This window comes from Schistocerca cancellata, chromosome 3 (assembly GCF_023864275.1).
Source record: "Schistocerca cancellata isolate TAMUIC-IGC-003103 chromosome 3, iqSchCanc2.1, whole genome shotgun sequence".
NCBI classification, from domain to species: Eukaryota; Metazoa; Arthropoda; class Insecta; order Orthoptera; family Acrididae; genus Schistocerca; species Schistocerca cancellata.
Genome location: NC_064628.1, coordinates 62,169,301 through 62,185,599, shown reverse-complemented (window position 1 = coordinate 62,185,599; position 16,299 = coordinate 62,169,301). Strand labels below are relative to the sequence as shown.

General features: G+C 38.5%; 1 protein-coding gene across 1 annotated transcript in view; it reads right to left on the bottom strand.

Moving 5' to 3' along the window:
* The window catches only part of LOC126176968 (protein bric-a-brac 1-like), a 267,469-nt gene that overhangs the window by 93,791 nt on the left and 157,379 nt on the right, over nt 1-16,299 (bottom strand). Inside the window, exon 5 of the mRNA XM_049924174.1 lies at nt 6,862-7,069. Coding sequence (XP_049780131.1) covers nt 6,862-7,069 — 208 coding nt within the window. The remainder of the gene's footprint in view (nt 1-6,861; nt 7,070-16,299) is intronic.

Below are 16,299 nucleotides of genomic sequence, written 5' to 3'. Positions count from 1 at the left end.
TAACACAATTTACTGGTATTATTGAAAACGATAAATTTGAATTAAGTGAACACATGATACAATACACACTGTAGCACCAAAGAAACTGGTATAGGCATGCATATTCAAACACAGAGATACGTAAACAGGCAGAATACGGCGCTGGGGTTGGCAATGCCTACATATGACAACAAGTGTCCGACATCGTTGTTAAATCAGTTAGTGCTGCTACAAAGGCAGGTTATCAAGATTTAAGCGAGTCTGAACATGCTGTTACAGTCGGTGCATGAGACATGGGACACAGCATCTCCAACGTAGCAATGAAGTGAGGATTTTTTTCCGTATGACCATTTCACAAGTGTACCTAAAATATCTGAAATCCAGTAAAACATCAAATCTCTGACATTGCTGTGACCGGAAAAAGATCTTGCAAGAACAGAACCCATGACGACTGAAGAGAATCTTTCATCATGACATAAGTGCAACCATACCGCAAATTGCTGCAGATTTCAATGCAACACCATGTCAGTGTGCGAACCATTCAATGAAACATAATCAATACGGGCTTTTAGAGCCAAAGGCTCACTCGTGTGCCCTTGATAACAGCACAACACAAAGCTTTATGCCTCGCCTGGGCATATCTACACCGACAATGGACTGTTGATGACTGGAAACATTTTGTCTGGTCAGACAAGTATCGTTTCAAATTGTATTGAGCAGATGGACGTGTACAGGTTTGGATACAACTTCATGAATCCAAGGACCCTGCATGTCACCAGGGGATTGTTCAAGCTGGTGGTGGCTCTGTAATGGTGTGGCGCATTTGCAGTTGGAGTAATATGGGACTCCTGATACATCTAGATATGACTCTGACAGGTGACACATACGTAAGCATCCTGTCTGATCACCTGCATCCATTCATATCAATTGTGCATTCTAATGGACGTGGGCAATTCCAGCAGGACAATGCAACACCCCACACGTCTAGAATTGATAGAGAATGTCTCAAGGAACACTCTTTGGGTTTAAACACTTCCACTAGCCACCAAACATGAACACTATTGAGCATATCTGGGATGTATTGCAACATGCTGTTCAGAAGAGATCTCCTCCCTCTCGTACAGTTGTGGATTTATGGACAGCCATGTAGGATTCATGGTGTCAATTCCCTCCAGCACTTCAGATATTAGTCAAGTCTGTGCCATGTCATGAGGTGGCATTTCTGTGTGCTCACGGGGGGGCCATACATGATATTCGGCAGGTGTACGGTTGCTTTGGCTCTTCGGTGTATGTATCATTAATTAATGGTTTTACTAACATTCTCAGGTTATAGATTATCCTTAAAGCTGTTTACTTCAGTCTGGGCACTGTCATAACATACTGACTGGACAAAATTACAAATGTCTGAGAGAAGTTTGTTAACAAAGAAAGGTTTCTCTGAAAAAATAATAATATTTGTAACAAGAAAGTGGAAATTCAATTAACAGCCGCCACATTAAGATTAATCAGAGGAGGCTAACAAATGTCTAGATCTTGATGAAGAAAGGAAAAAATAGGAGAGGAGAGGAGAGGAGAGGAGAGGGGGAGGAGAGAGAATCTCCTGATTTTAATTTCATTTGGGGTTGGGGATCGGGGGGAGGGAGTTGGAGGAGGAAAACAAGACAGAGTTAGCTATAGAACTGCAGAAGTGAAGAAACGTTAATCTGAAATCTGCATCAGCAGTTATAAACCAAGGAAAGTATTTGTGAGTAATAACAAAATAATACCCAAGACACATATACTATTTTCCTGTACAAGCAAATTTTAAAAATTCCAGAAACTAGAGATTCAACCAGATCTTTTAATTTTTTGTTATTTTTGAAACACATGCATACTGGATTTGGAAGGAGACAAAATTATCATATCTAACCAGGTGTCATGGGCATGATGTGAATACTGGCGTATTATGCTAATTTCTAATTTAATATTATCTCGAAAAATTGGGAAAAAGTATCAGGTCATCACTCACCCAACAGATGGAGCTGTAATGTGGCCAGCAAACACATATAAACTGCATATTTAGTTTTCAAATACCACCTCCATTTAGGAAATACTAGATATGCCTGTCAGTTATACCTCTGTATCAAGATTAAATATGATTTCTCTTGAATGAAAATAACATCTAACTGAGGTCATCCATCTCTTCTTTAACTTAATTAACTTTGCAGAGCAAAGTGTGTGTATGTACAATGAATCAACTATCATGCTCATTTTGATTGATAACATTTCACACAACCCAAACCAACAAACTGAAGTATTTTATGTCTTGTTATTTACACACAGATCTGTTTTCAAGTCCTACATCTGTAGTGACAGATCATTCACTTGATGTTACAGAGAACCACTTGCCTTCACACTGGCTCAACTAACATGCTATGGAAACTCTTTTGTAACTCATTAGCCAGTTCTGTACATGCATTGCATTTTCTAAATAATACCTCAAATATTGCAGTTTTTCTTTAAAAATAACACTGCTTTATTTTATGCACCATTATTTCCATATACAATAAGCAGAAATGTTCAACATAGTCACTGTTTGGCTGCTGATGGAATAATGTAAAAAGAAATCAGTCTTAGCAAGCCAGATTATGATTATAAATAATGACTGCAAATATCAAAAGCCAATCCACAATGACTTTTCACTTTGCACTAGGCACTGATATGAAACGTTCTGGCAGATTAAAACTGTCAATTGGACCAGTATTTGAACCTAAGACCTCTGCCTTTCACGCCCAAGTGCTCTATCAACTGAGCTACCTGACGACGACTCTCAATCCTGGGTTCGAGTCCCAGTCCAGTACACAGTTTTAATCTTTCAGGAACATTTTTATGAAAAGCCAATGTTTACACAGCAATATAATGACCACATGTTCATTCTGATCTTCTTTATGGAAAAGTGGCATAAACACAGCAATATAAAAACCGAAGACCAGATATTCTTTACAGGAAAGTGACACAAACTTTTAGCTTGCTGTTTGCTTTGAATGTTCCTTACGAATTGATAACGAGATTTTATTCATAAACCAGTAAACGAGTATGGTTTGCCATTTTTTGGGGGAAAATGTTGGTTAACTTTTTATCTGTTGTTATTCAACTACTCTCACTGTGGAGCACAACACTGTCCCAAAGTAATTCAAATTAAGCTGGGGGAGGTGGGATAGGGGTGGGAAATCACTGACTCATCTCAAAACTCTTTTGTACATGACAAATAATGAGTTGGTATTACCTAAGTTCCAGCATCAATGGTGTATTATTTTACATATTTTTAACGTGCAAGATCAGATCAGAACCAATCTCACACTGGCTGGCATCTCAGACAGTAATCTTTCGAATGTCTTACTCTTTGTTACTGCATTTATAAAGAAAGATTAGTAAGAAAATCGCATTTATGCACAGCACAATTATTTATATCACAGCCATATTATCATCAGGGTATTACTATTTATTGCCATAGGGAAATACTACAGTAATCTTGTGGTGACAGTACCACAGTTTGCCACTTTGTATGAAGTTGTACACAATAGTTATGTTAGCAAAGGTTTATAAAATGAAGCAAGTTGATTATGGTCATTTGAATCTCATTCCGGATTTGTGATCTACTTGAGAAGAAACAGTATTACTTGTGTAGAATGGTTAAAACACACCAGTCAGTTTAATTTGCATTGTAATATACTAATAGCACAACTCTCGTCACAAGCTCACACAGAACAGCTAAACTGATCTCAAATTGTGAGGTGTGCCTTTTGGCACTGTCAGGACAAGACAGAAGCTCCATCAATGTACAACAGTATATAGTAACATAGTGAAGACAGCATAAAAAGCAGAATTTCCAAATCAGATTATTTTTACTGCAGATTTTCTCAAAGAGTAAGAGTGATTGTAAAGAGGTTGTCGAGATGGATTTCAATGCCATAGTGATTTACTATTTGTGGTCCCAATGGAGGTGGTACTTTCTTTGATGTACAAACCTGGATAGATAACTGTATAATGCAGAATCTGAGCTATAGAGCAACCTGGCATTCATCGTAACACAAAGCATTCCAAATCATTGTTTTAAAGACATTACAGAAGATGAGTTGACAAATATATAGGTCAATAATGAAATCTTCTGTTCTGTTAGTCAACACACTTTGTGCTGTACAACACCCCAAGTCTTACCTCTACTAATGGACTACTTTTGTTTTAATTTACTTTTGACTTTTTGATTCTTTTCATTTGCACTGTTTTTGCTGTATATTTATATTTCAACACGTCCCACATTTTGCCCTTTCAAAATCAAAGGAAGTAACATATAAGATTATTAACAATAATTGTAACAAATTTGGGTGATAAGGTATTTCTTTTTAACCAGTATGTTAAAGCCCAGCTATTTTGATAATCAATTCTTCATGCATCTTTTTAAAGATTACCACAGTTTCCCCAGCTTACTACTGACTCTGGTATTTATTGGTAATAACTAAGATTGTCACAGTTATTATCTATTTCATCATCTTCGAGGTGTCAGGTCCTGGCAAAATTTCTTTGGTTTCCCACATGCAATCACTACCGATAGATCACTGCTAACAATTCAATGGTTTGAAGATAAACTATACAATTTGGTCACAATCACAAAACAATCAGAGGGCTCACACAGACTGTAGATCTTGCCAATCTTAGCATGTATCTTTCACTCTGCAGTGGAGTGTGCATTGTTGAAGAACTTCCTGATAATGTAACACTGTGTACAGGACCAAGAATTGGACACAGATATTTGCCTTTCCTGAGCAATGCACTTTTTGACTGTTCTATCAAGGCATGAATCATGTATGACTTCACAGCATTGATTCCATCATCAGCTCCGTACTACATTACACACTTCACATAAGTTCTGCATAGCTTGCTGGACTACCATTGCTGAAAGAAAGACTACCCTGGAGAAAATGACACAGTCATTGCTTAGGTGTTGCTTCCACAAATGAATGTTTCACTCTGCAGTGGCACCCGCATTGTTGTGAAATTTTATAATAGATTAAAACTGAGTCTCGAATCTTTGACTCAAATCTTGTCTCCTAACTTTCATGGGCAATACTCTTACTGACTGAACCATCAGCTCCATAATATGTTTTCTTCCAGGAATGACAGTCCAGGAAGGTATGTGGGAAAGCTATTCGCAAGTTCCGAAAGTATTGGAGAGAGATATTGACAGAAATGAAGCAGTGAAGAAAGGTTGCAAGCCTGCAAGAGCATTTACCATGAACAGCGAGTGTTCTGTTTCGTATCCCAGTCCACGCACATTTTTAATGTAGTTCTTTATTTATTCATTTTTAAAATCATAGTACTCTCTAACTGTCATTTATTATAATCTTGTCTCCTTCAAAAGCCTGATTACACACACCATCTCTTTCCATATCACATTAACTATTGTTTGGTGCGAATGCATTTGGGGACTAGTCACTCCTTTGCTATCTGAGAATCCTCCCTACCTGATAAGAACAAAATACCTTTAGATATGTATTAGCTGGCCACATCTAAGATGTATCTGTCAGCTGAGTGATGGCCCACTTCACATTCCCACAATTTATATTTTCAGCAACAGAATTTCCTTTAGTCTTGAATTAGCAATAATTTTCAATTACCACAAAATTGTTAATCCAAAACCTGAAACAGAAACATGAGTGAAATAGCTTGTGTATTCAACTGCACCCATAGTTTAATGAATAAAAAAACGACAAACATTTCACAAATATCATGTCTGCCATAAGTTAAGGAACAAAAATAAAATAATGTAAAGGAAAAATTTGGTGAAAAAGTAAACTAATACAATGACCCTTACATAAAATAATGTTAACATAGATCAATCCAAATTCCACAGTAAGCATATTATTTCCGATCACATCCTCCTCCAGCCTTAATGAAGACAGTTAGGGAACTAATGAAGCTGAAATATGCAACAACAATATTCCTGATGAAGTACACATGGAAGATTGAAAGCAGACTAGAGAATGTAGGATTGTTCAACATTTATCTTTTGATTGATATAATTCATGTAAAATACTGCACAGAATTACAGCAGAAAACACAGTGACTAACACTGCCTGCCAATGATTTAAACTTCTGTATGGGTCTCCAATAATTTGCACATGAGACAATCTGTACATACTAAACTTTGTGAAGATGGTCTTACGCTCTTGCCAATCAGTGGTATCCTCACTTGAAAGGAGTAGGTGGCATTTACAAAGAACTATGGAAAATGTGTTAGTCGTTTCTTCACAAATGAATATCAATTCCCTAGGTAGAGATTTTATTTATGTGCAATAGTCTAGAGGAAACTGATATGTACTAGTTCTTTATGCCCTGTATAACTTGGCTGCTTTGTGGGAAAAGATTACTTTTTAATTATTGTTTCGGACAGCTCCTATAAATAAAATAAGAGAAATAATTCCATAATGTGACAATGTTAATTTACACAGAATCCATTTAGTCATGAGGAGCATAATATTTAAAGAATAGCAAGGTCCTTGGGGATTATCCCAAATGACTGTGTAGGACATTTTCTGTCGTTATCTGCCTGGGATTGTTCTTTCTGAGGACAATTGATAGAGACAACAGTGCAAGCTATTCTTAATTGCTTGCAAACTATTATGAGGCACACATTTCTATCATTTTCCATAGTTGGGCTCAAATGCAACCTCACTATATAGTTTTTCTACAGGCCTTTTCCATGTTCAAGAGTGTAAAATATTGTTTTCTCAAGAATATAATTTCAAGTAAAATTTGACATTGTTTTCACTGCACATGCTGATTTTGTTTTGTTCCTTAAGTTACGACAAACATTGCATTTAATCATAAATGCAAACAGTGTACCTCGGTCATGAGCTGTGCACTCATGCATATCCATATTCTCCACGAGAGTTGCAGAAGGGGCAGGTGGCTGGGCCTCTGGAGGGATATCAACATCTGTTGGACCACTTCCAGAGCTGTGTGGCGTTCCATCCATAACCATCTGTTGCGTTGGCTGTGGCTGCATTCCGTGTGGTGTCATCACAGGAGTAGGTGCATTACTGTGCATCATCTGGAGAGGTAACAACTATAAAAATAATATCAGGAAAATCTAGCTCATACACTTCAAATTCATTGACACTGTGAATGGTAGTCCACTTTATGCTACCATAATTAGCATTTTCAGCAACAGTACTTCCTTTATTTTTGGGTTTGCAGTGATTTTCAATGCTTATTTGTTTGTGACTGTGATGAAAATGTAGCAAAATAGACTGATTGTGGATATAAATTTATAGCTATAAATAGTTTGAAACACATGCCAATAACAATTAAAGTAAACTGGTATGTCAAAAGCATATCGCTATAAAAGTATGTATATTTAAGTAACACCAATTGTTTTCCCATTCAGTGGAAAAATCATAGTAAATATGAAAGATTTTTACGGGGATATGAAATATTTTTAAGCAATCACAAAACATTTAGCATCTGAAACTGTCAAAGTGATAGCATTTCTATGAAGCTGCAGCAATACATAGAATATACAATCTTTGGCAAGATGGTGTCACACATAGATGTAATAGTACTTGCTCTGCTGAAATCCACAACTGTGTGCTAATGAAGGGCATTCCGTGCCATAAAAATGTATTGAAAGGGTAAGACTATGTTCTGTGTTGCACAGGTGGGCACATTTAGCATATTAATTAAATAAAACATGTTGCTGTCATTTCGCGCATTATAATTGAAGAGTAACAGCCATCACCAAATTTTTTGAAAATGTGAAGAACCCACAAAAAGTACTCTCATTAGCAAAAAGTAGATTTTGGACACTGAAGAGCTATTAAATACATTTTGCGACAGAAATGGGAAACACGAATTTGTACTGAATGACAGTACTGTAGGACAAAAACATTCTGACTGCAGTATAGCAATCCGAAATTCATGTCAAGGGCCATTAATAGATTCGAAGCATCAGAGGCAAAAGAATTTCAATCTGACTTAGTTATATCAATCTTGTTAGATAATGCAGTAATTTGTGTTATGCACTAAAGCTGTCCTATACACGAGTACAGCAGACAAACACGATCAAAACATTGCACCACATTGCTATGCTATATTACAGTCTTGGAAGGGAAGTAGCAGAAATTAAGGCAATGATGTTATGGGTATCACCAATCCTAGAGCCCGTCTCGAGGAAGTACTGAAATGCCGTAAGATGATATTAAATATGGGTAGTGACTGTGTGTGAATTGGAGGTGTCAACAGTGCGTATAGGAAAGAGAGCAAATGTGCAAATGTTATTAGGGAGCTCTGCGAAAAACACGTGAAGTGAATTTCTTTGTTGTTAGTGTGCTGTGAAGACATGATCTCATGGAAAATTCATGTGGTAATCTTGGAATAATAAAGTTCATGATCTGCAGTGATGCCGTCAATGCAATACTTTTTTATGCAGACAGTTTTGTAAGACAACATCTACATCTACAACCATACTCCGCAAGCCACCTGACGGTGTGTGGCGGAGGGTACCCGGAGTACCTCTACTGGTTCTCCCTTCTATTCCAGTCTTGTATCGTTCGTGGAAAGAAGGATTGTCGGTATGCCTCTGTGTGAGCTCTAATATCTCTGATTTTATCCTCGTGGTTTCTTTGCGAGATATATGTAGGAGGGAGCAATATACTGCTTGACTCCTCGCTGAAGGTATGTTCTCTAAACTTCAACAAAAGCCCATACCGAGCTACTGAGCGTCTCTCCTGCAGAGTCTTCCACTGGAGTTTATCTATCATCTCCGTAACGCTTTTGCGATTACTAAATGATCCTGTAACGAAACACGCTGCTCTCTGTTGGATCTTCTCTCTCTCTTCTATCAACCCTATCTGGTACGGATCCCACACTGCTGAGCAGTATTCAAGCAGTGGGTAAACAAGCATACTGTAACCTACTTCCTTTGTTTTCGGATTGCATTTCCTCAGGATTCTTCCAATGAATCTCAGTCTGGCATCTGCTTTACCGACGATCAAATTTATATGATCATTCCATTTTAAATCACTTCTAGTGCATACCCCAGATAATTTATGGAATTAACTGCTTCCAGTTGCTGACCTGCTATATTGTAGCTAAATGATAAGGGATCTTTCTTTCTATGTATTCGCAGCACATCACACTTGTTTACATTGAGATTCAATTGCCATTCCCTGCACCATGCGTCAATTCGCTGCAGATCCTCCTGCATTTCAGAACAATTTTCCATTGTTACAACCTCTCGATATACCACAGCATCATCCGCAAAAAGCCTCAGTGTACTTCCGATGTCATCCACAAGGTCATTTATGTATATTGTGAATAGCAAGGTCCTACGACACTCCCCTGCAGCAACACCTGCTCATAAGAACAAAAAGGGTAAAAAAGCAATGATAATTGAAATTCTCACAGTCATGAAATCATGTATGAAGGTCAAGGCAACATACATGCGAACTTCCCAATCATCAGCCAACTGAACTACAGAAAAGTTATGGCAGCCACAGCAGCTAAGGTCAGGTCAGCCATGGCATAGCATGGGTCACCTATGACAATCATCAAGTCACCTACAGCAGAGGCCAGATCATTTACATCAGAGGACCCTACACCAGCAAAACAGAGGAGCCTGAGCTGCAGTTGGAGATCCAACACCAGGAGCAGCAGCCTCATCTGTAGCAGCTGTGGAGAAAATTAGAATGCAGCCACGTAAAATACCTACAAGGCTTAGAATACCTTTAGTACTCAATGATTGGATCAGATATGACACAGAAAAGTGTATGTACAACTATTACCTGTATCTACATTAAAGGTTTTCATATTTTAAACTGTAATAAACAGAGTTTGAGAAATAAATCTTTTGAACTTGGAAGTTACAGTTAACAATGACAATACTGGCTGTACATGTATTATGAAACACTAGTACAGGGATTTTGAATTAGTTACTTATTATAAACTGGCCAGTCTGTTCTGAGAAATGTTGTCAAAAGTGGAGGAGTTGCATTTTTATTAAACCTAATGTTGAACATAAAAGGAGGTACGAGGCAGAAATACTGAGTATTGAAAAGCATTGAGGCTACTGCTGCTCAATTTCGTGGGAAGCTGTATAAAGTAATAAAGTAGCAATCTATCTTTTTTTACAGTACTGATATTCCTACACTGAGTTTGCATCACCTACTGGGGACACAGACATTTTCATCAATAAATTATCGGCTGTTATGGAGGTTATTCATTTACTAAGGCGGCCACGATAATAGTCAATGGGAACTTCAATAGAAACCTTGTGAATGAATCTGCATCCAAGGAGCTATTTCTTAATGTTCTGCACAGCTTCAATATGTTTCCTCTTCTAAATAGGCCCAAAAGAGTAACAAGTAGTACAGAAAGTCTTACAAACAACGTATCACCAAATATGGGCACCACAGAGAAACAAATTATTAATATTAATTTTGTGCTATCTCATCATAATGCCCACATCCTTACAATTCCTTCTATATCTGGGAAAGAAAGGGATGTATATCTTTCTTATAGAAGAGACCACACAGTTATTCCTAAAATATTTACACTCTGAAAGAGTTTTCCTTACTATATTTCTTACTGAGGAAATTTCTCTGCAGAAATCTCTGCCAGTTTTATAAACAGTCTGCACAATGAATCATGGTCAGAAGTGCTTTCACAATTAGGTACTAACAATGCTTTATCTTCAGTGTTCATGACTAACTTTGAAGAGAGCTTTTTGAAGAAAGTGACCAGAGTCCATTCACAAAGGACCTAGTATGCAGTCATGCAGTAACATTTCCCACAGGACTCTCAACAGGCCTAGACCCCAAATGAAAAGATCCCCATTTCTCAGTTTATAGAATATGTTAAGACTTGTAAGAAAATATAGCAAAAGGGAAGTGCTAAGGCAAACCTACTTAGAAATGACACCGTGATATGACTGTTGGACAATAAATCTAATTCTGTGTGGCAAATTGTAAAAAGGGAAGAGACATGAAGTACAGGAAATTGCACAAATGCTGATAACAGTAATACTGACAAAAATACTTGCCAAATTACATAAATGATTACTTTATAAACATTTCTCAAATACACCTTGAATTTAAAAAAATCAAGGTAAAAATACCTGCACACAACATGGATTAACTACAGCTAGTGAGGGTTAAGTATTAAAGGTGATTGACAGCCTCAAATGAAAATTGTCAGCAGGTATAGATGAAGTACTAGCATCACATATAGCTCTTACAGTTTCACAAATTGCAAAGCCCTTGGCTCATACTGCTAACTTATCATACACTGAGGGACTGTTCCCTCACAGATTAATTTTGAAAGTAATACCCATACTCAAGAGTGGTAATAGGTATAAGTTGAAAATTAGCTAGCATATCACTCCTCACAGTACTAGAGATTAACATAACAATGAATCACCAAGCAATTCCTCTGACTATTCCAGCAATCTGTTGACATCTTGAGGCGTCAGATATTCTGCCAGATAACAGCATCATTCATACACTATATTTTGACAACATAACATGTTATCTTTATCAGATGCTACCTGAGACTGCTCATTGAGTGGTGAACTTGTATGTGTGCTGGCATTCTGTTTTCCATCCAGTGTGGTTCTATGTGTTCCCTCTGAGATCTGCTACCACAGAAGTGTCCTGTGAAGTTCCATTTTCAATCTGTCATGCCTGGTGCTATGTCTGAGTACGTTCACCATGTATACACCTTCAGTTCATCTTTTCATGGAGTTCTCCTGCTACCGCTGTTGTGTTTTCAACAGCTCAAGTGCGGGATCTCAGGCTCTACTGAGGTTGGTACTCAGTATGTCTATTCTTGGGGGTTTGTGTCACCCTTACATCTATAGATTCTCTTGTAACACTGCCCCAGTATCTGGGGATCTGTGCTGGACAGTTCTTTTCATTGGTTCACGGAATAATTGATTACCAGACAGTGCTCGGCTATGGCTGATTTCGTTTCCTGTTTTAGTTGGGTGTGCCCCTGATGTTCACTGAATTGGATGTCCACTATCCTACAGTCTGATTAAAGAACAATGGCGACCCGTGAAGGTTAAGGCTTGGACAGGAACTACATGGTTGCAGGTTTGAAGTGACAGTCACAGTACATGCATACAAGTACTCTGTGCTTGGGGGGGAAAAAAAAGCATTCATTGTGTAAATTATGTCTGTCCCTTCATTATGCAGAATTTGTCACATACCACCACCATCAGCGATGACAACTCACAACAAATGGAATAGAAATTCATTAAACGACTTGCTGCAATCACATTTTATACTTGCACTGACTATGATATTCACAGTAGAGTGCTCAGGACACTACTAAACACTCATTGGCTGTCGTAAGATAAGAGATGTAGATGCAAAGAACAAGCCTAAATTCGACTGCCATCTATAGTTGTTTGGCAGCTATACAACACACCACACTGGCAGGGTATATTATAAACTCCTGGGATTTGTAGTTTCAGGTCATATTTCACATGTCCCAGTAGTTCTATGGTTAGTAATCCACAAATGGTACACTCTCTTTGTGCCACAGTGCCCAGTTGTCAGCAACACTGGTGCATCACTGTAGCCAACAGCAAAGTCCTTGAAGAAACTGCTGTTCCTATATGTGGGAAAGTGTATTCATCACACCAACCATTCTGAGGACTTCTTGCAACATCTCAAGCAACTGCATATCACAAAATCTGATACAATGGTCAGTTTCAATGTGGTATTACTGCTCACTAGGGTGCCACTGAAAGACTCATTTGAACTAACTGCAAAAATCTGATGATGCTCCATTGGACCTGTTCAGGCATATACTGACTACAACTTTTTTTCTGCATGGGGGCCAACATTATGAACAGACAGAAAGTGTAACCACGGGCAGGTATTAGAGACTGCTAGATACAAACCTACAAGCTTCTTCAGGCATTTGAAAGGTATCTTTGTGATCTGGTCTCAATGTAGCAAGAGGCTCAATGAGTTTCTGGAACATTTTAACTCACACCACCCTAATATTAAGTTCACCTGCTGCAAGCCAGCAGCTGTCACAACCCAATGCCAAAGAGTGCAGTTCTGAAGCATTGGTTCAGAGGGTACACACCTTGTTATACTGAAGTAACCTAGCCAAAGTGGAAAGTCATACATTGGCTGAACAACAAGGACAGTGGACATCCGACGTAACAAACATCAGGGAAACACCTAAGTAAATCCAGGCAACTACGTCAGCCATTGCCGAGCACTGTCTGGTACTCAGCCCTTCTACAAACAATGATGAAATGAAGGTTCTTGAGATGCTGGATACCAACCCAGTAGAGCCTGGGATCCCACACTGGAGTTGCTGAAAACACAACAAAGGCAGCACCACAACAACACAAAAAGAGTAACTAAGGATGTAGACAAAGGGAACACACCACAGACAGAACACCAGGTGTGCTAGACTAAACACAAAACTCTGCAGAATGCTTCCAGCTGGAGTGGACCACAGGCAGAACACTTAGAACCATACCAGATCAAAACTGAACACCAGCACACATATGGGTGCATTGGACCAAAGATGAAACACGAGTGCTCGGCCTGGTGCACTGGACTGAAGAATGAAGGCGTAAGAATGTTTCCAACAGGAGCGGACCTCGGATTGAGCACCTGGAGCCACAACAGACCAAAAACAGAATGCCAGGGTGCAGATAGGGAAGAGGGAACACTTAAAGACACTGCTAGCACGCACGGACTGCAGAATGAATGCCTGAAACTAACCATGGAGGGGGAAGGCTGTAGGTATAAATACCGGACCTTGTCAAGTTCTTGAAATACTGTGCACGAATCACTCTGATATCCAACAGAGTATCCGACGCCTCCAGATGTCAGTCACCAGGTACTTATACTTACACACATTAATTAATAGTAATCAACATGGTTTTTGAACAAATACAAGTATAGAAACAGCAATAACAGATTATACAGATGAAATAATTAGAATCACAGGTGACAACAATAATGTTGTACAAGTTAACTTGCATGTTTCTAAAAATTTCCGTAGTGTTAATAGCGAAATTCTTTTAGGTAAGTTGGTAGCAACAAGGATACAAAGGATAGGAAACAAATGGTTTCAATCATATTTGCATAATGGATCACAGGTTGTGGAATTCACTTCCGCTTATTCTAATCGTAAACTCAAATTAACCCTTTCATGGCTGCTAGGTCCGAGCACCCTGCCTGCCTCGCCAGCTAGTGGGGGCAAACATATTAAATGCCTGAAAGATATTCACAGTTCCGAAAACAGAGAACCATCAGCTGTATAATGGAATTAAAACAACAAAAATTTGTACTGGACAGGGAATTGAACCTGGATTTCCCACTTACGAATGGCTGCCTTATCATTATGCTATCCAAGGACGCTTCATGACATGACCCAAACTTCCACATGTCGTCGGGGTGTCTACAACCTGCACCCCTTATGCCCATTATGTATATTTCCGTACAGGGGGGGACATTGTAATTGAAAGTTGTTTGCCCTGTTTTCGAGTATAAATACGAAAACTGCAGTGCCTATGTTGTTTAGATGTATGATGGAAAGTCCCTGAAGACATATATGTATGTCACATGGCTGACAACATATGGAAATTTGGGTCTGATCTCGATAAATACTCTGATAGCATAATGGTAAGGCAACTGCTTGCATTAAGTGGGAAATCTGGGTTAAAGTCCGAGTCCAGCACAAATTTTCATTGTCGTCATTTCATTAAATAGCTGATGGCTGTCAATAGTCACAACTGTGAATACATTTCATGTATTTCACAATGGCTGTAGCCATTGCAGTGCCTTTTCCTTCAGATATGCATGCAGGCTCTGCAATATCGTACTGCGCGCTGGCTGGCAGACAGCTGACACAGCCCGACGGCTGCTGCACACTATGGCCCCTGTAGGCTAATTGCACATTCCTGTATACACAGAACTCCTTTTGTAACATTTCATACATCAGTTCATTATGATAATTCATGCCCTTCAGATTATATAGGATTATTTCTTTTGTCTCCTGTAGGTTAAGAAATCAGACTGCATCTACCAGTTGACTCATAAGCAGAAAGGAACCAGTGAAATCTGTGTGACTTTCTGACATTACAGAGATCAGCAGATAATAAACAGCACTGGCAGGAACATTGTAAGGAAGACAAAAGTGAGTCACCATTGTGCTGTGCGTGTTTACCTGCTCCTGTGCCCATGGGTACATCTTTGCTATTAGCGGCTGGGCCTTCCTGCCCGTCAGGTGTTGATGAATGCTAATAGCCACCTGAGTATTCTATCTGCCCGGAATACACGTATGCCTGTAGCTGTGAAAGAGTTGATATTTTATGCAAAGAAAGTCAAAATGTGTTCACCACAGGGCAGTGTGATGGCCGCCTCCTGTTTCTTATATATATATATATATATATATATATATATATATATATATATATATATATATATATATATATATATATATATATATATATATATATATATATATATATATAAAAAAATCAAACAACAGCGTCTCAGCATTTCCGCTATATGGTGAATGGCAACTTTCCTTCTCATTTTATTTATATATAAAAAAAGTCATACAAGCCTCAGGAACTGCAACTAAGACCTTGCTGTTCACAGGTGGGACTAGCGTAATATTGGGGAATGTTAAGAAGTCTCTGCCTACAACAATCGATCAAGTCCTCAAGTCCTTGCATTCATGGTTCAATGGCAACAGGTTGATGTTTAATGCAAAGAAAAAAAATTATACTCAATTTTAAAAATACATCGAAACTACCAAGATCTCCATCTGGTACTGTGTAGAAACGAGTTAGAAAGGGTACAATGCAGAAAATGTTTAGTGATGTACGTTGAATAACACACGCTGGAAAGACTACATGACAAAACCATTTCAGGGACTCAGTTCTGCAAGTTTTTCTATGGGAATCATTTCTAAAGTATGCTCTTCAGTAAGTGCTCGAATAGTTTACTTTGTCTTTTTGTTGGGCCTATCTGAAACTCAGCATCTCCGCTATATGGAGAGTAGACTTTGGTTACTTCTGGTCTCTTATGGCTCTCATGCAATAGTTTTTTGGGATAAAACTATAGACTACAGACAAAGCTATTTGAATTTTGTCACATCTCTCTATAAGGGTTAACTGCAAGCTCCTATTTAAGAAATTGTGTACACTTATAATACTCTTCCTACAAGCACACAAGTGTGTGTTGATGAAAGAGCTAATCTTGGAGACCTGCAAACCAGCAACGATTACCATAGCTAAAACAC